The sequence below is a fragment of the Erpetoichthys calabaricus genome, chromosome 1 (assembly GCF_900747795.2).
Source record: "Erpetoichthys calabaricus chromosome 1, fErpCal1.3, whole genome shotgun sequence".
Taxonomy (NCBI): domain Eukaryota; kingdom Metazoa; phylum Chordata; class Cladistia; order Polypteriformes; family Polypteridae; genus Erpetoichthys; species Erpetoichthys calabaricus.
Genome location: NC_041394.2, coordinates 348,226,053 through 348,252,925, shown reverse-complemented (window position 1 = coordinate 348,252,925; position 26,873 = coordinate 348,226,053). Strand labels below are relative to the sequence as shown.

Genomic DNA, 26,873 nt, shown 5'->3' with positions numbered 1-26,873 from the left:
TTTAATTAATCTTATTATATTGACAAAATTACATGTTTATAAATCATTATTCAGAAACTTTTGTTTCATACTGTATATTTGTAGTACTAGGGTGTTGTACCGTGTTGCCTGAAGAAGGGGCCTGAGTTGCCTCGAAAGCTTGCATATTGTAATCTTTCTAGTTAGCCAATAAAAGGTGTCATTTTGCTTGGCTTTTCTCTATACTGTATATTTGAAAATGACGTTCAAGTCAAAACCATTACGAATTCAAATAACTGTAAAGCTTTAAAAGCTATCTGTATTTGTAATATTTTCTAATGTACAATTAATTCATATATTTATTTATGTTGTGCTGAGTCCGTCTCTCCGCGCATGCTCCGAACCTCCAGTCTTCCATTGTTATTGCTGCTATTCCTCCTTTTACAGAGTCGTGGTGCGCGCCGCGTGACGTCATCCAGGGCGACGGAAACTGAAGCCACGCTGCTGTCTCGGACTGCGCAGTACACTAAGAGAAGAAGCTGCTGCTGCAATCGAGTGTTTTTTAAGTGCGCCAGGAGGTGATACGAGGATTTTTTTCCTTTTCATATCCTAACATTGAGGGGAAAGGTAAGTACGCCATGTTTGAGAACACCGCCTTATGCATGTGTGAGTTTTCATTCACTGCAGTCGGAGTTACTTTACGCCACTTGAATGAGAGGCGAGCAGCGCTAACGTCTCCCTCAGCCTAACACCGGACTTTGCTTAAACGATTCCGTCTGTGCCTGCCGTTCACGTCACGTTATCGATTCCGTTTTATACTAGGCATCACCGACTGCACCTATTCATACCTGTTTATTTCTTCAGTCGTGTCCTTCTCGGATCGCCGAACTCAAATAGATGCTTATTCTGCACTCAAACACCGGTTTGATTTCTTTCTTCCTTTCTCCTTTAACAGCAAACCCGCGATTCTCGAAATAATCGCAAATCCAAGAATGGCAATCACTTTCTGTGCGTCCTGGGAAAGTTTTCATTTAATTAAATAATATTTGTACTAAAGCGTTTTTTTTGGAGCTGTGACTCATGTGGTTCTGGTGTTTCAGAAGCGCGTTGTAGGCGCTTTCCTTTATTGTTTTTATCCATGCGGTCTCGTTTTTGTTTTTCTATGGCTGTGTCGTTAGTTAGACGTCGTTTGCTGACGGCGGCGGATTCGCGTGCTGAAGTGACGATGGCGGTGGACCCGGGCTTGAAGGGGTATATTACTAAACCATCCATTTTCCAACCCGCTGAATCCGAGCATAGGGTCACGGGGGTCTGCTGGAGCCAATCCCAGCCAACACAGGGCACAAGGCAGGAACCAATCCCGGGCAGGGTGCCAACCCACCGCAGGACACACACACAAACACAAACCAAGCACACACTAGGGCCAATTTAGAATCGCCAATCCGCCTAACCAGCATGTCTTTGGACTGTGGGAGGAAACCCACACAGACACGGGGAGAACATGCAAACTCCACGCAGGGAGGACCAGGGAAGCGAACCCAGGTCCCCAGGTCTCCTAACTGGGAGGCAGCAGCGCTACCCACTGCTAAGGTAGATTATGTTTTGCCTAAACTTTGTACAATGGCTGACCCTGCGCTCTGACCCCAAGGGGTATGCGAAAACTAACAAATTTCTAATACGAGAAATCGTATAAGACGAAATAAAGAACAAAAAAAAAAACTTTGATTGGACTTACATTGGCCTTACTTACTTGGCCTATGGCTGAAGCAGAAGCAGTCGAGTCCACCAATGTACTTCCAATGCTCTGATTATGTTAGATCTGTTGTCTGTGGGTCTGCCGACTAGATGCTACTCATGCAGTCCTCACACACCCAAGGCTTATTTTGAGACTAGAACAGTGATTTCACTTGTATGATCTGCTGGGAAATACATTTTTTGAAAGCAATAGCTTTTCAGTTCAGATTGGTCAATTATGTAGTGCACTGTTAAGCGGATGTAAGGCTTGGTCGTCCCACTTGACCACAGGCCTGGTGTTTAACAGTGTTGTAGTTTCACTACGTCAGATTCATTTCCACTTTTGCATTTTCTATGCAGTTCAGGAATGGCCGTTTCTAAGTAGCACTTGCATGAAAGTAAGTCCAGTTCAGTTTGTTAGTTTCTGACTGTTCTTTGCTACCAGCCTATAAGGTCAGTGTCTTTCTCTACATAATACGTGACAGTATCTATTATTTTTGTGTCTTGTTGATGTTTTCTCGTATGGCATACATCTTGCAAACACTCTGGTTTTGTTGTTTGCTTTGGCTCGGCCAGGCTTTTGTCTACAGTTAGTTTGACTTGTATTTACCTTTTCTGCATTGGATTGATTGTAGAGTTCTGTGTTTTTTCTGTGATGCTGGTAATTAATTACTTTGTTTCAAGGTAGTGTAGCAACTTCAGGTTTGCACTGTTCCTCAGTCCAAAAGATTGATCTCCGATGAATTTCTCTTTGGTCAAATCCAAAGTACATCCAAATGACAGATACAGTAGTGTTCTCCCTAGCGTCTGTTAGCCCAGCTGTCATCTCGCATGTTCAGAGTTCACATGCAAAGAGTATGGAGAGGTGGGGTGTACATGGTAATAGCAGGGGCGGGGCATCTTAATACAGTAGCAAGGAGTATGGAGAGGTGGGCGGGCGAGAGGGGCCAGTACATGCTAATAGCGGGAGCGGAGCAGCAGTTCACAAGCAAAGAGGATGTGGAGGTGGGTGGGCGAGAGGAGGACTGATAAAATAAAAAAAAGTCTAGTGCAACCAGCCTGTCAGATATCAGAAAAAGGGCATCAGGAAGTAGTGTCAGTGCAGTCTGTGTAGTGCTGCTAAGCGTACATCTGGTCTCTACTTGTTCAGTACATAGCATACCAATATATATATATACATATATATATATATATATATATATATATATATATATATATATATATATATATATATATATATATATATAATATACATACATACATACAGTGGAACCTCAGTTTGCGAGCATAATTCGTTCCGGTAACGTGCTCGTAGTCCAAGGCACTCGTATATCAAAGTGAATTTCCCCATAAGAAATAATGGAAACTCAGATGATTTGTTCCACAACCCAAAACTATTCATATAAAAATGATTAATACAAAATATAAAGTAAAAATAAATAAAACAAATTAATTTGCACTTTACCTTTGAAAAGAATCATGGCTGGTGTGAGTGAGTTTCTAAACTCTTGTGGGATTGCACCCAACGGGACGACACGCGGAAGAGCATCCCAAAGCAATCGCAGTCTCCCAGCGCTGTAGCAGTTCGCCGTAAAAGTGAATCCGAAAAGATCGCGGACATGCTATAAGCGCCTGCCGTCAATGGGTGATACAAGGAACAAGGAACATTATAAATGTGCAGGGCCCTGCCTGACTGCTGTGTCTGTGTATAAATAACCGCGCTGTTGCTGTTTTAAGCCGAATAAAGGTTGTGTTGCTAAATTACTGAGACTCAGCTTCGTGTTTTAGGGTGCAAGACGGGGGACTCGCATGTCACAGCACACGTACGCAAGCGCACACACACACACGCACACAGTCACAATGCTAATGCTACAGTAAACAGTATGTGCTCGTACAGATGTTGACTACATGAGTGAGGCACGCCGACTCAGACGGAGAATAGGAGATGATTGCCCACAATCCCGCAGTGAGAGAGAGAGAAGAACCATCAGCTCAGTTGTGATCACATGATGCGCAGCAGACAAAGCATATACAGTACATACTACTTGTACTGCAAGAGCTCGCTCATTTATCAAGTGAAAATTTATTAAAAATTTTTGCTCATCTTGGAAAACACTCGTAAACCAAGTTACTCGCAAACCGAGGTTCCACTGTACAGTTGTTTAAGCATTAGGTGTGTACTGTGTGCAAAAATCCTTGTAGCACTCACTGTGGTTCCTGTTAAAGTGACCCCATCTGCCGTTCTTATATTTGCTCATATTTGGACCTGTGTCCATATTGTAAAAATTGTGCAGAAAAAAAAATCCAGACAAAGTGCAGAAAAAAAAAACTATATGTCGAGAATAAAGTTGACATGTTGACTTTATTCTCGACATTTCCACTTTAATTTCAACGCTTATGTCGAGAATAAAGTCGACATTTCCACTTATTTTCGACATTTCAACTTTATTCTCGCCGTTTTATCTTGAGATTAAAGTCGACATTTCCACTTTATTCTCGTAGTTTGTTATTAAAGTAGAACATCGTAAACTAAACTTCATCTTGAAATGAATATTTACTATATTTTCTCAAACCCTGTCAAAAATTATGTAGCGCATGAAATGCTTTGTGTTAAGTGTTCCCTGACTCATGTTAATCGCTACGTGCTTTTTAAAGTGAATTCCTCTTGCACTGAGGAGGCGCAGGTAGTGATCGCTGCACAGAATACATTAATTTCATGATATTCCTGCTCCCCGAACATTTTACAATGCAAAGGTAAACACTTATATCATTTTCATGATGAAATGCATTAAAGCAGGCATTAATCCTGTGGGGGCACAGTGGCGTGGGGGTTGCACTGCTGCCTCGCAGCAGCATATTTTTCTGGTGGGTTTAGTCGACGAACTTCAGTTTCCTTTCAAAGTCATGTAGGATGTGCTGTTTTGTTCTGCTATATTGACCCTGCTAGTGTATGTTTTGCTCGTGTTCACCCTGTGATGTGCTGGTGCCCTGTTCAGGATTTCCTCCTACCTCGCACACAATGCTTGTTGGGATGGGTGCAACCCTGAATGGATGGCATAATTAAACGAAGATTTTTTTAAAGTTCTGAACACTAAGTTTATAACTAGTTTTAATTTCACAAAGACGTTTATCGTGTGGTGATTGGTTATGTGGAGAAAGAAAAAGGAAGGATAGGAACTGGGGGTTTGGTACGTCAGACAGACAGCACAAATGCAATAAAGAAAGCCCACTCAGAAGAACATCCATTGAATTCTGTTTTTGTGTCTCCAACCACCAGATCACGAACCCAACATTTACACAATATTTCAGTTAAACCTGTGCGATAGCCATTCATACATCCAGTTTTTTGGAGCCTCGTCACACCTGCCATAAAGTTCTCTACACTGAATAGACAACTGGGGACCCCTTACTGCGAGGGAGCAGCACTACCGCCTCACTACCGTACATGTGTAAAACCTGCTTTAATGCATTTCATCATGAAAATGATATCAAGTATTTATCTTAGCATTGTAAATGTTCAGAGAGCAGGAATGTCATAACGTGAATGGATTCTGTGCGGCGATCGTTACCTGCACCTCCCCTCAGTGCAAGAGGAAGTCAGTTTAAGAAGTGCATAGTGATTAACAATTGGGTCAGGAAACACTTAACCCAAAGCATTTAATGTACTACATTAACTTATGACGTTAAGTTTGAGAAAACTAGTAAATTAAACATTGATTTTAAGATGAAGTTTAGTTTACGACATCTTCCGTAATGACAAAATAAACTATGAGAATAAAGTGGAAATGTCGACTTTAATCTCAACATAAACAGCGAGAGTAAAGTTGAAATGTCCAGAATAAAGTCAAATGTCGACTTTATTCTCGACATATAGGTTTTTTTTTTTCTTCATTGTGTCCGTATTTTTTTTTCTTCACTGTGGCCCTAATACGCCTCCGTAGTTTTGTTAAAGTGACCCATCAGCCATTCCTTTTTTGTTCATATCTTGCCCTGCCGTAGTGCAAGTGTGCATTGAATATCCAACAGGCTCTCACTTTCCCACTCAAAAGTCTTATTCATAGGTACTTTTACTTTTTTCCAAACGTTTTACCAACATGACCAAAAAAAGTGTTCGGAAAACAACACTGCTCAGTAATTTCAGAGAAAAGGCGCCACAAACAAATGAAGGTGCAGCGTCAACTCCTGATGTGGTAATTTCAGACAAAGACATTGCAGAGGCTGGTCCATCAGGGGAAATCGCTTCAACACACTCTGCCAATTGATAAATCTAAGCACCGCTTATCCGGCATAAACAGACAATGGTTTAAAGATTTTAATTGGCTAATGGTCAAAGAAAATGGTATGTGGTGCTCATTGTGCATGAAATATTCAAAGAAACACCACCCAAGGAGGGAGTTACCTTGGGTAAATGTGCCATGCACAAGAATTCGAAAAGAAAGCTTGCTGGACCATGAAAAAAGTAAAACGCACATCGAGTCTTCTGCTGACCTTTTAGGAAAGCGTTTACTAGTGCAAACTGGAATCGGTCAAATTGAAAGATCTGTATCTGTGTTAAATACCTTACAGAGAGATGCCTTTGTGGGAGCTTTAAGGTCCATGCATTGGTTGGCAAAAAATGAGTTGCCACATACAACGTTGTTTGAAAAGCTTGTTGGAACACTGTAAAGAAATGGGTTGTTCCTTTTTACAACATCTCAGTGTTAGTAAAAATGCACATTACACCTCTGAAAGAATAATGCAAGAGCTGCTGGATGTCTTAGCATCAGAAATAAAGTACAACATACTGAAAATATACACACTGAAAATTTTTTTTATTATTCTGTGTGATGAAACCACAGACATCTCAATTGTAAAATAATTAATTATTTACATTTAATATGTTTGCCAGGTCACTAAAGAGGTCAGAATTAGTTTTGTATCAACCCACAATATGATTGATGGCAAAGCAGAGACTATAACCAACACACAGAGTGAGACTATGGACACTCTAGGCTTGAAAACTGCTAATCTGGTTGGACTAGGGTCAGGTGGAGCGGCTTTTATGATTGGGAAACAGCAAGGTGTGGCAAAATTGCTTAAAGATAAAACATCTGGACTCTTGGTCAACTGCTACAGTGTAAAACACCGATTGGCCCTTGCAAGTGCCCAAGCAGCAGCTGCTTTACCTTATTTAACAAAACTGAACAACATCTTAAGGCAGCTGTTCAATTTCTTCCAAATTCTTCAGTTAGGATGGCCGGTTTAACGGAAATTCAAAATATTCTGAACATTCCCCAGATTAAGCTGAAAATGGTCAGTGACACTAGATGGCTGTCTCATGACTTTGCAGTACAGTCACTACAACATCACAGCTGAAGGATTAAGCAGATGTATTAAAATGTACAACTTTGTTTCCTTTCTGATGATGCTTTCAGACGTATTACCTTTGTTGTCCAACTTATCTAAGGCATGGCAAAGGCAAGATGTCAATCTTACCGAAATTGAACCAATTTTGCTCGCCACAAAATTGTCCATCATGGAGTTGAAAGACACTCCTGGGATATATTTTCAAAATCTTCATCATTGTCTGGCAGAAGAATGGTCAGATCTCTGCATTGTTTATACAGAGAGTGATGTAATGTCATTTAAGACTGCATCCATTCATCCATCCATCCATTTTCCAACCCGCTGAATCCTAACTACAGGGTCACGGGGGTCTGCTGGAGCCAATCCCAGCCAACACAGGGCACAAGGCAGGAACCAATCCCGGGCAGGGTGCCAACCCACCGCAGGACACACACAAACACACCCACACACCAAGCACACACTAGGGCCAATTTAGAAATGCCAATCCACCTAACCTGCATGTCTTTGGACTGTGGGAGGAAAACCACACAGACACGGGGAGAACATGCAAACTCCACGCAGGGAGGACCTGGGAAGCGAACCCAGGTCTCACAACTGCGAGGCAGCAGCGCTACCCACTGCGCCACCATGCCGCCCATTTAAAACTGCAATATATGATAAATACCTAGAGACAGTTGTCAAGCACCTAGATGCAAGATTCCCTGACATGCCAATTATTTCCAGCTTTTCAAAAGTTTTCAATGCAGAAATTCACAATTCAGGTGAGTCTGCTGAAATTCTTTTCGATCATTACTCCAAAAATGGTAGCCCTCCAATTTTAAAATATGAAAGTAGCAGGCAAGAATGGACAGTTGTGTCAAAAATGATCAGAAGTCAATCATACAAAGACTTCAGTCCAAAACAGATTTTACTAAAAATAATGACATCAGAGCTCAAAGAGTTGTTTCCAAATTTAGCCAAACTAGCTCATATTGGGCTAGTGATCCCAGTGAGCACAGCTGAATGTGAAAGGGGGTTTTCTGCCCTTAAAAGGATCAAGACATGTTTGAGAAATCGCATGAATCAAAGTGCGCTAAGTAATCTCATGCTGATCTCCTTGGAGGGCCCAGATCCTGGGGACTTTGATTATGGAAAAGCTGCAGACAACTGGGCCTCTGGGAAGAAAAGAAGAATACATATTTAACTGAAGACTCCTTCTGCATGTGCAAGTTGGCTTTGAAGAATATTTTTAAATTTTTCTTCATTAGGTTTCCCATATCTTTTTTTTCATTGTTTTCACTTTTCTTCCAGACAGCGACAATATTTGTGCCTTTTGGTTTATGTCATAACAATTGTTATTTAAAATTTTTGTTAGAGTTGCAGGATCCTGAATTGGATACTTCTTAAACTTAATAAAAATATTCTGGCACAAGTGTCAAACCTTAAAAATGGAAGTCAAATTGAGCATTAGAAAATAATTAATAATAATGAACTAATAAAAATAGTGCACATTTAATTTTCCCCATCCCGGCCCACCCAGCTACTTTTTCATGCCACCCGGCTGGAAAAAATTTCTGGGGAGAACACTGTACAGATTTTTTTTTTCCACTAGCAAGTTACCAGCATCCCCCTCCTGTATTGTACTCATATTGGGTGGATAAACAACAGATTCGTTTATTCTTTTACCCCCAAAAGCACACGCTGCATTAGGCTACTAGTCCAGAACAAATGACAATGGGACAGATTGAGAAGACTTCGGATTCGTCAGTCTTACTGTGTGTTCCACATTTCCATAGTTGAGGTTCAGTTGACCATAAGCAAACCCCCCCCCCTACAAGTGCATGCAGTGACTGGCGGCACAGTGTGAATACTACTGATAGAACATCATCACGACCTTTTCCTTTTTAGTAATTGTATGGTTTCAGATTGTGATTTTTAGTTTTGATTTGATTAATTATGCAGCACGACTTGACAACCTTTAAGACGTACTTGGAAGAGAGATCAGGACAGCTTAGCTACTGGCTAAACAAACAAACTCGGTGGACTGAATGGTCTCCTCTTGTTTGTCACGTTGCTTATGTTCTTATGTATGTCCTGTCATATTGAACATTGGTATTTGGAAAAAAAAAATCAAATTTTATTTTAAAAAAAAAAAAAAAGGTCTTATTTGAAGGCAATACCTGACACTCAATTGTAAAAGAACTGTTTGCTTTCCACACACTGACTTTGGCAGTGAACTACTCCTGACACGCTATGGAATGCTGCAGTATTTTTACAGATCTGTTTTTGCACTTCACTTCAGCAGTCGGCCTTTTCATAATCTTGAATGGTCAGCTTGTTATCTATACTAATAAAAGGCAAAGCCCTCACTGATTGACTGACTGACTCACTCATCACTAATTCTCCAACTTCCCGTGTAGGTAGAAGGCTGAAATTTGGCAGGCTCATTCCTTACAGCTTACTTACAAAAGTTAGGCAGGTTTCATTTCGAAATTCTACGCGTAATGGTCATAATTGGAACCTGTTTTTTGTCCATATACTCTAATGGAGGAGGCGGAGTCACGTATCGCGTCATCACGTATTACGCCTCCTACGTAATCACGTGAAGTGAAAACAAGGAAGAGATTTACAGCACGAGTCAAACGCGGAACGAAGGTAAATGACATTAATTGTTGAGTGTCTTTTAATACTGTGTAATTGTTGAGTGTCTTTTAATACTTTGTAAGCATACATATTAACAGATGTGCAATTAAACGTGTGCATTTACGGGGTGATTTCTCAGGCTTAAAGCTCGAAGTGATCACTCGAGTGAAGGCAGCTTCACAAAAAAAACAGATCCTTAACAAACTGTTATTGCTATATTTTCCCTCAATTTTAAAAGGTTTTCTTTTCTTCTTAATAAAAATTTAAAAGCAGAACTTCGCCGGTGCGAACCGCGGGGATTTCAGCGACTGACGCATACAGACATATTCATGAGTGCAGGTACTTCGGAAAGAAAGCACCGTGTAAACCTAAAGTTTAAATTAAGTTCATAGACCTACAAAAGGTTGCCATTGATTTGAGGCAAGATTGCTTTTCTCCTGTACAACTATACATTGCATTCTCAAGAGTGTGCTTGCACAGCTTGGTCATATTACAACCGGAGTGCTGAACTGACAACGTGATATACAAACAGAACAATTGTAAAAACAGGATTAAATAAAAAGGCTGCTTCCGTTGGCAAAGCAACGAAAAAGGAAGACCTTATATGACGTTCGTTTATAAAACAGCGGAGAGGCTGTGTGAAGTCAGCTTCACAAAAAAACAGATCCTTAACAAACTGTTATTGGTAGATTTTCACTCAATTTAAAAAGGTTTTCTTCTTAATAAAAATTTAAAAGCAGTACTTCGCCGCTGCAAAGCACGGGGATGTATATATATATATATATATACATAGATAGATAGAGATATATATGTATATAGATAGATAGATATATAGATAGAGATATATAGATATATAGATATATATATAGATAGATAGATAGAGATATATGTGTATGTATGTAAATGTATATATGTGTATATATATGTAGATATGTAAATATGTATATGTGTATATATATGTGTCTATGTGTGTATGTATGTATATATATATATATATATATATATATATATATATATATATATATATATATATATGTGTGTGTGTATGTATGTATGTGATGTGTATATATATGTTTATACATGTATATATATGTGGATGTGTATATGTGTATATATATATGTATATATGTAGATATGTGTATATGTAGATATGTATATATAAGTATATATGTTTGTGTATATATATGTTTACATAACCTCTTTAACACACTACTTCTCCGCTGCGAAGCGCGGGTATTTTGCTAGTCTACATTACTAAAGCTTGCAGCCAGGACCCTTCACAACATAAATTGGGACAGTTTTTTTTTTTTCTTCTATTTGATCTTCAAGTGTATTTTAACAATTTGTAGTCAGAATTTATTATCCAAATTGAAAACTCACTCTTTTGGATTTACATCTGATAGGAAGCTAAGTGCCCACCAGCAAAGCCATTTAGATAGATAGACAGATAGATACAGGGGTGCAGAAATCCAACGCCGACTCGTTCGCCACGGGTAAATTGACCGTCGAACAAGCGTGTTTTTCTGTTTCAGTTGTCCGCGGACAAGTGCAAGTTTCTGGAGAAAAATATATGTGCAGGGCACATTTTACCACTACTTTCACATTTTAAACATTTGGGTACGTACTTTGTGTGGAAACAGTCTACTTAGGCATGTTCTTCATGTCTCAAATTGGTCTTCAATATTGTTTACAAAATGACAGCTGATTTTTCAAAGGGGAAGCACTCTTACGATCTTACATAAGTATTTTACATTAATACTTACACGCTTGGAGATGCGGTCATTTTTTTCATGCCGACATTACGATGTAATCTGATGATTTTTCAATATAATCAATAACTTTTATATATTACCAGTAACGGCGTACTGCACGATAACATGCAGTGAATAAATCCACTTGACTTGAGCATTCCTAGTTTTCATCCTCTTTCTCTGTATGGTTAGCATTCATTTGCTCAAAGGTTGATGCACTTGCTGCTTCCTGAGCAGCTCTTCTTTTCCCAACCGTAGCGGCCCGCTGCTTCTGTTCTTTCATTGGCATCTTTTCGCGTTAAAACTGATTAAGTTAGTTTTTGTGTTGCAATTACTTAATACGTTTTCTTTAATTTTTCACTTAAACTGGCACTTAAGTCTTCAATCTGCCTCAAGAGTGATTAGCGAAGGTGGTGGGGGAATGAGAATGGCTCCCATACGCATGCTGCGCACTGCCGAGAGTTGATTCAACAATAAAATAAAAATAAAGAGTAATACAAATCATCGCCCCGAAAGCGGATAGTAGACGTCACGTAGTATACTGTATGTGTACCAAATTTCAAGTCAAAAGGTGAAATGGTTTGCGAGCTACAGGTGATTTAAAATCCTGGACAGACAAACGAACAGCCACGGTAGCAAATTATAGAAGACGATTGATAAAATTCATTGTTTCTACATAAAAATGCAGTCATTTTACTTACAATACAATTGTTTTCACCACATAACAAAGCTTGTTAGGCAGTTAATCTTTCCTGAAATTTGCGATTTCTTGTAGGTTGTGATATATTGAGGAGTTAAGAAATTTATTGCGTGACAACATCAATTTTGATGAGCTATCAATAGATCGTTTTTTTGATTAGCGAATATTTCATATAAAACAAGTTGGTTTTGTGCTGTCAGTTTATTAAAAATAAAGAAGAAAACATTCTAACGGTTTCCAAATGTTATGAAATATCTATAAAAATCTTAACTGTAGTATGTGAAACAGAACTAGTGTAGCTATAATGAAGGCATTATTTATTAGTGAGTTAAAATGATAAGGAAATCTTTTATAAAATGTTCTAGAGCAAGGTGGCAAAATACTACTCCCTGAAAGAACTTTTTTAAGTTTTAAAATGGAAGGCAGTTTTGGTATCAATAAAAGAGATCAGAAAAATAAACTATTTTTCACTTTTGTTATTTGTTTATGGACAAGTGAATTTAACTGGCGGACAAGTGGATTTTCTAAGTTTACTTGTCTGTGGACAAGTAGAAAAAAATTTGATTTCCACACCCCTGTTAGATACTTTATTAATCCCAAGAGGAAATTCACACTTTTAAATGAATCAACAGACCAGTTGAAACAGCAAGAGCCAGAGATGCCAAAGGTGATGTGCTTTTGCTTATTAACTATTGGAATATTTAGTTTTACCATGTTACCTGCAAGCATGAAGTGTGTAAAATGTTCAATTAAAATACATATTCATTCCCATGTAAAAGGAAAACGTAATTGTTATCCAGAGCCATATAGTATTGTTGAGTTTACTTGTGTACTGCACACAAACAGACACACCAATGGGTCTAAGTGTTGAATTATTCCACAAAGAGTATTGAAATTTATGAAGAATTCCTTGGTGGACTGTTGTGTGGGTGATTAATTAGGTTTAATTTATATTTGATGAAACTGGGGAGGGACTTTGGATGTGGTAGGAATGCATTATTATTCTTCCATTAGAAGATAATATAATGGAGGCTTCCTTCATTCGAAAGATTGCAATCAGATGTTTTCTGGAGCAGCTTATATTGAGATAACAAAGGATCGCTGTATTTTGTTTCCAATAATTTGTCAATGAATTCAATTAATGTATTTTAAGTTAACCTAACATGTTAAGAAAAGTTGCTAACCTTCTTAACAGCACTTTTACTTCTAAGCTCTATTCATGCCCGTCCCAGTAATGAAGGATGTCGGAGGAGCTCAAGTCAGGTCAGTGAGCTGTTTACATCTGCAAAGGTAAAGTCCAGCATTCAACTAAACAAAGCAGATTAAAAACTGCCTTTTTTATAATTAGTATTAGTCCTTTACCAGGCAAATGTCTTTCTCTAACGTATCACTAACAAAATAAAGTGTAAGCATCATAAATTGCACATCAGCCAAACCTAGCAAACCCCTTATTTCAGCCACTTGTCCACTTCTGTTGCAGACCATTAAACTTAAACTCCCCTTTCATTTCCTCATTCTTGATTTGTTCTGAGACCCTACATAGTTAAAAATTCCTGAACATAAATAATCACATAATTCTAGGGCCCCAACAACACTGCATGTTCAATCCAAGAAATGAAAACCGCTGACCCACAACTGTGGGAGATGGTCGTCTTCTAGTCTGAATCCTTGTCCCACTCCCAAGTTTGTTTAACACCTGATACGTTTATATGAAGAGTGATGACTTACTGTCAATGTACTATTTATCGTCTTAGTTTATGTAATCTTAACTGAAAGGATGTTGTAAAATTTAATGCAAATATCTTGAGATCTGATGAAATTCAGTTCTTTCCACAGAGAAAAAGCCTTGATTTATTGGAATGCCTATATGAACGTGCAAAAGGAAGAAGACAAATATAAGACTGACCCAAATATCATGGAGGAAAGGAATGTAAATGTTAAGGAGGAGGAGGAGGATGATGACTGTGAATGGGAGTGTGTCCACCCTAAACAGGAGTGTCTGGACCTGAAGGAAGAGGACTGTGAACTGGAGTCAGTGAGTATTAAAGAGGAAGAAGACCAGAAGTCTGTCAGCATTGAGATTCACAAATATAAAAGGGTAGAGAGTGTCAAAGAAGACAAACTTCATTGTGCATGTCAAGATGGAGTGGTAACTGTGTTAGTTACTTATCAAAGAAGACACTGTTCATCACTAGAGCCTTCAAGCGACATGAAGTCTGAATCATTAGAGTCTAAGGAAATTTCATCTGTTAAAACTCGGGTAGACCAGCTGTCAACCACAAAGAAATTTTTAAAAAGTAAGTGAAAAATGTGTAAGTTGGGGGGTTGGGGAGGCTGGGATGAGTCTGAAAGGGTAGTCCTAAGCTTTTTGTGAGAAACTTCAAAACAGATTGAAATTGCTGTGCTGTGCTTCATGTATGTTATAAGGCTTAGCAATTTTCTGTTCTTGTATTATAGTTGTATATTTTTGCAGTCACTGTAAGCCTCACCTTGATAAAGCGTGCTGTACAAAAATAAATTTGCAAGACAATGTTTGTGACAGTCACAAGCTCTTTAATATAAGAGGACTGAAAACAAACTCACAAAGCTAATCTGCATCTTTTACGGTGTTTGCATGTGCTTTGGGAAATGCTGGAAATAGAAGCTTCTTACTGGGAAATTTGACATAACAGTACTACTCCTTCTAGTAGCTCCCATTGGGGTAAATCAGAGAGAGTTTTGATATAATACTGATTTGTCATGATAATTTCTTCTTCTTCTTCTTCTTCTTCTTCTTCTTCTTTCGGCTGTCGCCACAGCAGATCATCTTGTTCCATATCTTCCTGTCCTCTACATCTTGCTCTGTTCACACCCATCACCTGCATTTCTTCTCTCGCCACATCCATAAACCTTCTCTTAGGCCTTCCTCTTTTCCTCTTACCTGGAAGCTCTATCGTTAACATCCTTTACCCAATATACTCTGCGTCTCTCTCCTCTGCACATGTCCGAACCAACGCTATCTTGCCTCTCTGACTTTACCTCCCAACCGTCCAACTTGAGCTGACCCTCTAATGTCCTCATTTCTAATCCTGTCCATCCTCGTCACACCCAATGCAAATCTCAGCATCTTTAACTCTACCACCTCCAGCTCTGTCTCCTGCTTTCTGGTCAGTGCCACCGTCTCCAACCCATATAACAAAGCTGGTCTCACTACCGTCCTGTAGACCTTCCCTTTCACTCTTGCTGATACCCGTCTGTCACAAATTACTCCTGACACTCTTCTCCACCCAGTCCACCCTGCCTGTACTCTCTTCTTCACTTCTCTTCAACACTCCCTGTTACTCTGTACTATTCAACCCGAGTATTTAATTTCAACCACCTTCGCCAACTCTGCTCCCTTGCATCCTCACCATTCCACTGACCTCTCTCTCATTTACACACATGTATTCTGCCTTGTTCCTACTGACCTTCATTCCTCTCCTCTCTAGAGCATATCTCCACCTCTCCAGGGTCTCCTCAACCTGCTCCCTACTATTGCTACAGATCACAATGTCCTCAGCAAACATCATAGTCCACGGAGACTCCTGTCTGATCTCGTCTGTCAACCTGCCCATCACCATTGCAAATAAGAAAGGGCTCAGAGCTGATCCCTGATGTAATCCCATCTCCACGTTGAGTGCATCTGTCACTCCTACCACAGACCTCACCACTGTCACACTTCCCTTATACATATCCTGTACAACTCTTACACATACATCTTTGCCACTCCCAACTTTTTCATACAATACCACAACTCCTCTCGAGGCACCCTGTCATATACTTTCTCCAGGTCCACAAAGACGCAATGCAACTCCTTCTGGCCTACTCTATACTTCTCCATCAACAAACCTCAGAGCAAACATTGCATCTGTGGTGCTCTTTCCTGGCACGGAACCATACTGCTGATCACTAATCCTCACCTCACTTCTTAACTGAGCTTCCACTACTCTTTCCCATAACTTCATGCTGTGGCTCATCAATTTTATCCCCCTGTAGTTACTGCAGTTCTACATATCCCCCTTATTCTTAAATATCAGCACCAGTACGCTTCTTCTCCACTCCTCAGGCATCCTCTCATTTTCCAAGATTCCATTAAAACATCCTGTTAAAAACTCTACTGCCATCTCTCCTAAACACCTCCATGCTTCCACAGGTTTGTCATCTGGACCAACGGCCTTATCATTCTTCATCCTCTTCATAGCTGTCCTTTCTTCCTCCTTGCTAACCCTTTGCTTTTCCTGATTCACTATCTCCCCATCATATAACCTTCTCTCTCTCTCATTCACCAGCCTCTCAAAGTATTCTTCCCATCTGCTCAACCCACCCTCCTCACTTGTGAGTATGTGTCCATCTTTATCCTTTATCACCCTAACCTGCTACAGATCTTTCCCAGCTAGGTCCCTCTGTCTAGATCACCGGTCCTTTTCTCCTCCTATGTGTCCAACCTCTCATACATCTCATCATATGCCTTTTCTTTAGCCTTTGCCACCTCTCTCTCTTCAACTTACGCCTTATCTCCTTGTACTCCTGTCTACTTTCTACATTTCTCTGACTATCCCACTTCTTCTCTCCTGTACTTCCCCATTCCACAACTAGGTTTCCTTTTCCTCCTTTCTCTGTCCAGATGTCACACCAAGCACCCTTCTTGCTGTCACCCTTATTACATCTGCTGTAGTTGCCCAGCTGTCTGGTAACTCTTCACTGCCACCCAGTGCCTGCCTCACCTCATCCCTGAACTCAACCTTGCAGTCTACTTTTTTCGACTTCCACCTTTTGATCCTTGACTCTGCCTGCACTCTCCACCTCTTCTTGATCTCCAACAGCAGACCTCTATCCTATGCTATCTAACTGCACTTTACAGTCTTCCATCTCCCTCAGATTAACCCTCCTGCATAGGATATAATCTGCCTGTCTGCATCATCCTCCACTCTTGGACATCACCCAATGCTTCTCCCTCTTTTTAAAATGTGTATTCACCACGGCCATGTCCATCCTTTTCGCAAAATCCGCTACCCTCTGACCTTCTTCATTCCTCTCCTTGACACCATACCTACCCATCACCTCCTCGTCTCCACTGTTCCCTTCACCAACATGTCCATTGAAATCTGCTCCAATCACCACTTTCTGTCCCTTGGGTACACTGTTCATCACTTCATCCAACTCACAACTTGCACACCCAACTTGTGGTGCATATGCACTAACAACATTCATCATCACACCTCCAATTTCCAGCTTCATAATCATTACTCTGCCTGACACACTTTTCACTTCCAAAACACTCTTGACATACTGTTCCTTCAGAATAACTCATACCCCATTTCTCCTTCAATCCTCACCATGATAGAACAATTTGAATCCAACTCCGATCCACCTGGCTTTGCTCCCCTTCCATTTAGTCTCATGCACGCACAATATATCAACCATCCTTTTCTATGTCACATCGGCTAACTCTCTCCCCTTACTAGTCATACTGCCAACATTCAAAGTTCCTACCCTCAATTCCACTCTTTCATCTATCTTCCTTCTCTCTTAATGCCTTTAGACACCTTCTCGCCCCCCACCCCACCGCCCCTTCTTCTCCTTCTTCAACTTTTTCAGCCAACAGTAGCCCTCATTACGCCAGCACCCTGTTGGCTAACAGTACTGGTAGCGTTCGTTGTGATCCCGGGTCTCGACCGATCCAGTATGGAAATCAGTGCTGTTGTCTGCATATTGATCTGGCAAAATTTTACACCAAATGCCCTTCCTGACATAACCCTCCCATTTTATCCGGGCACGGGACTGGCATGAAGAAACGCACTGGTTTGTGCATCACCTGTGGCTGTCATATTAATTTAAAGCATACAATAAAAAATGTCTCGGTGGAAAATATTTGGCAGTCATAATGTATCTGGAGTGACGAGATGAAACACTTCTTGTTCTGCCTTTGCAGCTACCCCTCCTAGGCCTGACACGTTGTTCCAGTGATATCTGGAGATTTGTGCTTCTGGTTACAAGTGTACCATTTTGGGAAATCATGCATTTGGGCGATGAAAGAAACAGCAGAGTATCATTTTGCATATGGTTTTGTGAAATCGCAGCTAAAATTCATTTCACATGTGATTTCACAATCACAAAACACAAACTCGCTTAAACAAAACTTTTACCCTGCAAATTCATTGTCAAGTAAATTACCGCCTCATTGCTGTTTCATACATTTAAATAATGAGATGTTTATTTTAACAGTAGTATTTTGAAACTATTATAAGTATTGTTACAACAGTTGTTAGGTGGTGAAGAGGAGCTTGCTTGCTTTAAAATTGGAATCATGTAGTTTTCCACAGCAGTGGCACTTCCTGGAGCCTTAGGGACAGACTGAACAGGTGACAAAGGACACCACAAAGTTGATAGTCTCAGCCTCAAGAACTCAACGACTGACTCCCGTCTAACCCAGCTCCTTTTAGTTTGTGTAGCTTCCACGATTGTCTCCTCACTTGGTCTTCACTTGTGGACAGTCCACACTCATTGATGGTTGGAGGTAGACCGGTCATTGTCTATTCCAGTTGATGTGGTAGGAGTTATTGAGACTAGTCATTGGAAGAAGGTGACAGGGCCAGGAAAAAAAATCTATTAAAAATTGTTTAACTTCGTCTACGTCCCCTTCTAGCACCTGAGTCCTGGATTGCTCGAGTCCGGTAACTATGCTCGGCCCATTTCAGACATTCTTCATTATTCTGAGTGAGTTTGTTTTTAGCTTTGTGTTACATGTCACTGCCATGAGTCACTGCCTGGTAGTAGTTTGTAACTGGAGAACTGTCAAGAAGCCCCAAAACAAAGATGAAGCACAATGTTATTATATAGTAAAGCCATAGATTTTCATTGTAGGAACAGTCACAATCCAGTATTTGTTGATGAGAAAAAAGGATCAGCAAGAAAGGGTGTAATTAAAAGGTAATCAGTAAAAATAATTTGCTACAGTGATGTATTCATCAGATTGGCTGGCCCAACACTGTTTCAGCCGTGGAATGGCCAAATGGGGGAGGCAGCTTGATGGATGAGGTCTCCAGGAGTCTAAAATTATCCAAATCTTATTATGTGATAACATCTAATGTTAAATTCTGCTCCATACTTCTAAAAAATTTTTAATTTTTTTTTATTGAGGAATTGTTCTGTGTATTGTATTGTATTGTATTGACCCCCTTCTTTTGACACCCACTGCACGCCCAACCTACCTGGAAAGGGGTCTCTCTTTGAACTGCCTTTCCTGAGGTTTCTTCCATTATTCCCTACAAGGGTTTTTTTGGGGAGTTATTTCTGGTCTTCTTAGAGAGTCAAGGCTGGGGGGCTGTCAAGAGGCAGGGCCTGTTAAAGCCCATTGCGGCACTTCCTGTGTGATTTTGGGCTATACAAAAATAAACTGTATTGTTTTGTATGTTTTTTTGACTGATGCCAACACTCCCAATAGATAATCCGGCTAAACAATAACAGTCATTTCAGAAAGAGAAGAATTCAGTAAATAAATTTATATCGTTTACTATTAGAAGTTACTGATAAGGAATCCATAAAAACCAGATAGTCTAACTCTGCCAAGCAGGAAGAAAAAATTCTGATCATTGATCAAGTGACTCTGTAGCAGCCAAAAACAATTTATACTTCAAACCAGTGCTGAGGAACTCCCCAAAACTATGAGGCACCCTGGCTTAACTCTTTTAGGGCGGATGTCGACTTTTGTCGACAGGAGGGGTTGAAGGCGAATGTCGACAAAAGTCGACATCCAGGGATAGGGGGCGACAATCAGCTGTTAATGGCGACAAATCTCACTGTCACGTCACAGGCATTCCCTCTGTGCTTGGAGGAATGCTAGACTCGTTGACTCGGCAAATAAACCTTGCGTGTGCGTGAGTTGCGAAATGTAAACAAAGGCCAGATGGCACCGACATGTGAAAAGGCAGCGAAGCAAGTGCAGAAAAGAAAACACTCGGCAGACGATGTTTTGCGCATTATCGCGGAGTCGGACTCTTGATTTTTCAGAATCGGATTTTATTGGCAGTGATCAGGAGATCGAACGAGAGTGAGAAGCCAGCATCAGCAGATCAGACACCAGCCGATGCCGCGCCAGCGGATCTGCTGCCAGTTGAGTGCCTTCGCGCAGCCGATACACCTATGGCAAGGTTCGCATGGGATAAATACACAGACATTGATCCGTTGAGAGCCGATCTGGCTACCGGAGTTTACAAGACGGCATGGCTTGCTGTTGGACACGACAGATCACCAGCTGCTGTACTTCAGGCTGCTCTCTCCTGATGCTGCTTTTCAGCTACTGTCAGACGAGACAAACAGGTAGGCAGAGATTTTTTTTGAATCGCGGGCTGCGTTTGCATCGCATTCTCGTTTTTCAAAGTGGAAACCCACAATGAACGACAAGATGAAGCGCGCTGTGGCATTACAAATAGAGATGGGACAGAACTGGTGATATAACTTCAGGGAGCATTGGTCCAAATGTGTTTTGTCCCCTGGTGGCTTAGGTACGTGCTGCTGCAAAGTTTTATTCACTTCTGTAATAAACAGAAGCAAATCCCATGGAGTGAGCCAGGCTATAATGCCATACATAAAGTTCATAAAGTTTCAGAAGATGAAAACAGGTGACAATACGGTTTTCATGCAGGCAGAAAACTTGGTGGCAGTGGCATGGCACGATGGCAAATGGGTGACTTGTCTCTCTACAGTACACACTAACAATATATGTTAGAAAGTGCAGCAACAGACAATTGAAAAATAGGCACCAAAGCAACACAAATTGTAAGGAGTGCAATGTGGCAATGACTGAAATTGGCTGCTTTGAGCGAGATCAGACTTTGCTGTGTAAAATGTATGTGATATGTATGTGAAATCATAGAGTATGCAGACTCATACAACATGCAAGACAGTAACATTTGTCAAAAGGAAATATTTTTTGTTGATTTGATATGTTAAACAATTGCTTTGTGTTCTTTTTTTAAAAAATGTTAGTTTTTGGAAAAATATTCAGCCCTGGGAGAAAAGAAACAAAAAAAAAAAATTAGCCCTAAAAGAGTTAATCGGGTTTGAAATACCCCTTTTTATCTTTGCAATGCACACAATTGCGACACCAATATTCACCACAGATGGTCTTGAACTAATACCGGGGGGGATTTTTTTTACCTACATCCAATACACGCACCATAAGGCTATGGATTTGTACCATTTTGAAAAATGGGGAACAATACCCTTATGATCACATTAGTACAACACACAAAAAATAACTTCAACTACATTTCACACATCCCTAGGGATAACATCTAAAAAAAAAAATAGAAAATCCCAAAAACCTGCTTTTGCCCATTTCAAGTTTTGTCACTCTTCCTTGTGCAGATTCAGTTGCTTCCCAGCTTTTTGCAATTTAAAGGGAGTAAGAAGATGCTCATGCAAAGGATGATAAACTGCCCACCAACTGACTGCAACAGTAACATATCCACTAAAGGAGAGGACTCCACCGAGCAGTTAAGTGAAAGGCACTTTTATCAAATCCAAAAACTAGTTCGTTTTGGATAAAAGCATTGATAGAAAGGTGTGTTTTGTGAGGATGTGTTTAGACTATTTTTAACACTGCACCTTCTATCAACACACTGTATGTATTTAGCTATTTAATGGATACTCCTGGAGCTTTTAGCTCACTGGAGCTGTCAAAGGACCCGGTGACATTTTTACTACTGTCATATTTTATAAGATTCCTTTCCTTCACGCAGCTTTTTCTTCGACCCTTACTGTGTGTCCTTCAGAGTCTGTTTGTCGCCGGATTTGAATGCCCACTTTTTGTCAGTTAGAAGACCTTTCCTTAGTGATCCAGGACTCAATATTTGGAAAGCAAAGTTTTGTCTTTGTGGGTACCACTGTGACGACACAAAAGCTAATATAGTCTGTGATGCAATGGCTGAGTTTCTCGATATCATCCCCATGTGACTTGCACATGCCCAATATGTCATTTGGAAGCAGTCATTCAGAGCCATTTATGTCTCTAGGCTCCACTTCCTCTCTGCCCTTGTGGTAACAGGTTGCCATCTAATGACAGGCTCGTGGCAGGGAATAAGATGAATCGGGGTTAGGGTCAGATCTGCCCAAAGGTGCCAGTCATTTACACTTAAAGGTTTTATCTTTAACATTTGAATAGAGCAGGATCAGCTTGTTATTAACTCAAGACACAAAATTGTAGAAATTTGTCATAGTTCCTACCATCCCTAGGAAGAAGTCTTTGGCGTAGTGATCACTGACCGGTGCATTTTGGCCATACGATTATATGTGATAATCCAATGTCTGTCATCTTCAATTTTTTCTCCCATTGTACATTAATGTAACACTTTGTTCATTCCTCTGTTTTGCTGTGATGATGTAAATAATCCATTTTGATATAAATTTTGGCTCATTCTAATTATGAAAAGTGCATTTCACAAGTATGGCATGGTGCTCAGTTTTATAAATGAAACTGAAGATGATCACTTCACCTCTGTTAACCCAATAAGATAAGAACAAGATGTAATTTTGAATAATATTTTAAGAGTATGAGGACAAAATAATGATGCAGTTCTGTGATGTCTTTAACAAAATGTAACACAATATTTTGTCAACTGGGTCTCTCGCATGTGATCTGCTTAGTTTACTCATTTCATCTTTTTGTGTCCAGTGATTGTGCTCATGTGCTGACTCGTCATTAACCCTTTAACCGCCAACTCCCTAAATATTCCCCAAGCCAGGCGAAATCTGAACAATTTTTGTTTTTTTACTTTTTTACATTTTTTTTTACATTTTTTACATTTATTCAAGCAGTATTGACCACTAAATGTTGTGCAAGTTGCCAGTGTATACACGAAATCTATAAATGTAACCTGAATTCTCAGCTAAGCAAAACATCTTGATACCAAACCGTGCCCTTTTCAATGGTAGATACTGTCGAAACTGTAAGCGGCCCTTCCACGACAATAAACTTTCATCAACTGCAACTGACGGTCCTGGCATGTAGGGCAACTGAAATGCTTCAAATAAATGATCAATCAAAGGACGTAGCTTGAACAAGCGGTCGCGGTTTGGATCTTTCCTATCTGGCTCGTTTCTGTTGTCATTCAAATGAAAGAATTTCAGCAGCAAAGAGAATCGGTTACGTGTCATGACAGCTGCAAAAATAGGTGTTGCATACATAGGATCTGTAGACCAGTACATCTCAATATCTGGTTTTCTGATTATTCCCATCAACATCAAAATCCCAATGAATTTTTTCATTTCGTTTTCATCAGTGTCAAACCAAGCACGAACACGGGAATGTGGAGGTAAATTGGGATTTTTCTCAATAAACTGTGCTGCATACAGATTTGTCTGATGAACAAAATGTCTAATCAAATCAGGTGACACAAACAGCTCATAAAACTGCTCAGCAGTGTAATTGTTTACATCAACAATAAAGCCACACGTTCCCTCAAACGAATGCAGAAAAGGTAGTTCACCTCGGGCAGCAGCCCAGCTGAGATGCTGGGGATACACCCACTCAGCGCCGTCATCCGATGCGTCTTCATTCACAATATCATGCAGCGCACGTTGCTGCTCATCACTGTCACTAAAATCTTCTTCAGAACTGCTACAATCATGATCAGAACTGTCCAAAATCGCCTGCAAAGCCTCACTTGAAGTCAGTTTACGTTTCGCCATATTCACAGCTGTTACATGCGAATCACGTCACATGACCGGCCAAAACAACCACAGACTTGTCGAAATACAACGTAGTAATAATACCCACGCCAAACCGTCAGTTATACTACTTGCCAGGCATTCATATAACCACAGGCAAATGTGCCGGATAATTCCGGCAGTATGGCGTTAGCATTAAAACAGCGGTGCCGGATATATCCGGCAGAGGGCGGTGAAGGGGTTAAACAGAAGGGGAAATTATCAAGTTGAATGGCTTTTCTTTTGCAACCTAACATTTACAGTTTCTTATGCTTATAAAAGATTGTTCCTAATTTCATCCAGCATTTATTTAATGGTGTGACTTAATGTTAATAGGGACGTGGATGAAGAGTAAGTCTGTCTTTCTTTTTGTATGTATGTATTTACTTATTTATTTATCTTTTAAACTTCATACAGGAGACAAACCTCACTGCTGTTCTGAATGTGGCAAACAATTATCAAGCAAGAGTGCTTTCTCAAAACACAAAAGAATTCACACAGGAGAGAAACCTTATTGCTGTTCTGAATGTGGCAAGCAGTTTTCGCAAAAGATCTTTCTTCAGGGCCACCAAAGAATTCACACAGGAGAAAAGCCTTATAGCTGTTCTGAATGTGGCAAGCGATTTTCACAAAAAAGCCATCTTCAGAGACACCGAACAATTCACACTGGAGAAAAGCCTTATAGCTGTTCAGAATGTGGCAAGCAGTTTTCACAAAAGACCAGTCTACAGAGACACCAAACAATTCACACGGGAGAGAAGCCTTATTTCTGTTCTGAATGTGGCAAACCGTTTTCAATAAAGAGAAATCTGCGGAACCACCAAAGAATTCACACAGGAGAGAAGCCTTATTGCTGTTCTGAATGTGGGAAACAGTTTTCACAGAAGAGCAATCTGAAGAAGCACCAAAGAATTCACACACGAGAGAAACAGCAGCTTGTAAATTAGGTGTTTTAGGGCATCAATAGAAAGAAATTGTGTGACTGATAAGTGCCTCTTCTTCCAAATGGAGCTAGAAGTAGTCACACGTCTTGTTGCGGGGCATGAGGTACTGATGGCTGATTATATACTGAAAGATGAAACCGAGAAGCTAGGCTAATTCACTGGAAACTCTGTAAGGAAGAAAGCTTACCTGGCTGAGAAAGACATTGGGACCACAATCCAGACAGTATAATAGAAAATGAGAAGTTGTTAGTCACAGTTAGGGGGACAACAGTTGCTACTCATCGACTTACAGTTGGCCAGGAGAAATAGACTTACAAAGCCTAGATAATAGAAGTGTCAGTTTTTAGTGATTGTTCGGTTCTATGAATGGAGAGGCATTACAATAAAATATACTAAGAAATGCAATCTGAGATCTGACAAATGTAGTGAAACAGGTGAAATGAGAGAATTGCATATTAATATCCAAAAACCTACCATGGCAAACACCAAACTCAAAATGCTGCCAAATGCAAAAAGCTAGGATATAAATACATACCAAGAGAACACACAGAACAGACAACTACAAGAAAATCTGAAAAAGTTCTAAAGAATGTAAAGTTGGGGGCACCCTGAAAGTAAACTCGCCACCTAACAAACAAAGACACAAACAGTTTGGAGAAAAATACATGAAGATGCTCAAAAACAATAAAAGTAACTTGGAAAAGCAAACTACAGACAGGAACAGAAAACACTGAAGACGAAAGGAATGGAATGGTGTGGGGTAACAACCTATGAAACTAGAAACCAAACTCATGTCGAACTGCTGCTTGTGGGAAGACACCTGGTCCAGACCCTCTACCCCACTTTAGGGTAAAGCATCTAACATCTGTATCGGGATATGTGTATAAAAAAATCTCCCCATGGCCTGCCTCTCAACTGTATGGTTTGCACTCCAGTAGTTGTGTTCATCTACCCAAGATCCTGGGTGAGAACAGGTGGTGAGAATTTTACTCTCACTCTTCTCAATAGATCTCTCTCCAAACTCTTATGTTGTTTTCTCGCATGATGTTGAGGAGATCAGTGAAAAGGGCTGTTCTGTCATCGATCAAATAAATTAATGTGACAATTCTGTCGTGGTGCTGGTGTAGCCTGCCCTAGCTCTTCTACTGCATATTTTGGTAGACTATCATTTTTTTAGTTAGCCGATATAAAGATGTGAGTGAATACAAAAGAACTTTGATCCCAATATTGTATAATGTGGCCAACGGAAACAAAATACTGCCAACCTTCACAATAGTTTTTTTTTTTCCTCATGTTTTTGTCTTATTTGCTTTTATCTGACTATGCAAAATAAGTGATTGGGACCGTTCATCTAACATCGCTGCATTTAGCTACATATGAGTAGGAGTAGAACTTAAGGACTTTCAAACCTTGGCATGATATTATTTTCGAAGAATTAGGTAGATGAGATTGGTGAGCTTTGTTGGGCTGAATGGTCTGTGCTCGTCAAGTTCTTCTAATGAATGATGAGTGGTCTTGCTGACAAGCCACTGGACTACTGATTTTGGCTAATGCAGTGCTTGGTTTTAGTAAACTACATGACTCTCTGCCAAGATGTTTTCCAGTAATTTTCCAAGCGAATGAAATCATCCTGGTCCTACATAAAAGAAAACATTTGAGAGCACTGAACTTGACGTCGTTGTTAAGCCTGCCACTTGTAATGGCGTTCCAGCATTCACAAGCATCTCAACCAGTTTCACAAAAAAAGGCTGCACTTTCTGCATTTTCTCAAGGTAAACCATTAGATGATTAAAATTTTCAGGTTGTTTGGTTTTATTTGTTTGACCCCTTGGGTTTCATATGTCAGATTGCTCTGTAAAATAAACTTATTAAGGTTTATTTGTTTATTTATTTCCTTCTCTTACTGAAACACCCTCATGTTTACTGACATTAGCAGTCACTGATGCTTTACAGGTCAGTTTTCTGCCTAATCCAAGTCGTGCAGGAATGCAAGGGTGGGATACCTTTGTGCAGCCCTCACAGTGATGGAAAACTGAGTGAAGCCAATGGAAAGGTGAATGAATGACTGACTGACTGACTGCAAGCCGTAGC

The 26,873-nt window shown here is 40.1% G+C and overlaps 2 protein-coding genes across 2 annotated transcripts in view; one reads left to right on the top strand and one right to left on the bottom strand.

Annotated features, from left to right (window-relative positions):
• Positions 1-25,890, top strand: part of LOC114669270 (zinc finger protein 883-like) — a 68,092-nt gene extending 42,202 nt beyond the window's left edge. The window contains exon 5 of the mRNA XM_051927866.1: positions 24,261-25,890. Coding sequence (XP_051783826.1) covers positions 24,261-24,785 — 525 coding nt within the window. The 3' untranslated portion in view covers positions 24,786-25,890. The remainder of the gene's footprint in view (positions 1-24,260) is intronic.
• Positions 1-26,873, bottom strand: part of LOC114644701 (zinc finger protein 721-like) — a 250,513-nt gene that overhangs the window by 110,763 nt on the left and 112,877 nt on the right. The window lies entirely within an intron of this gene.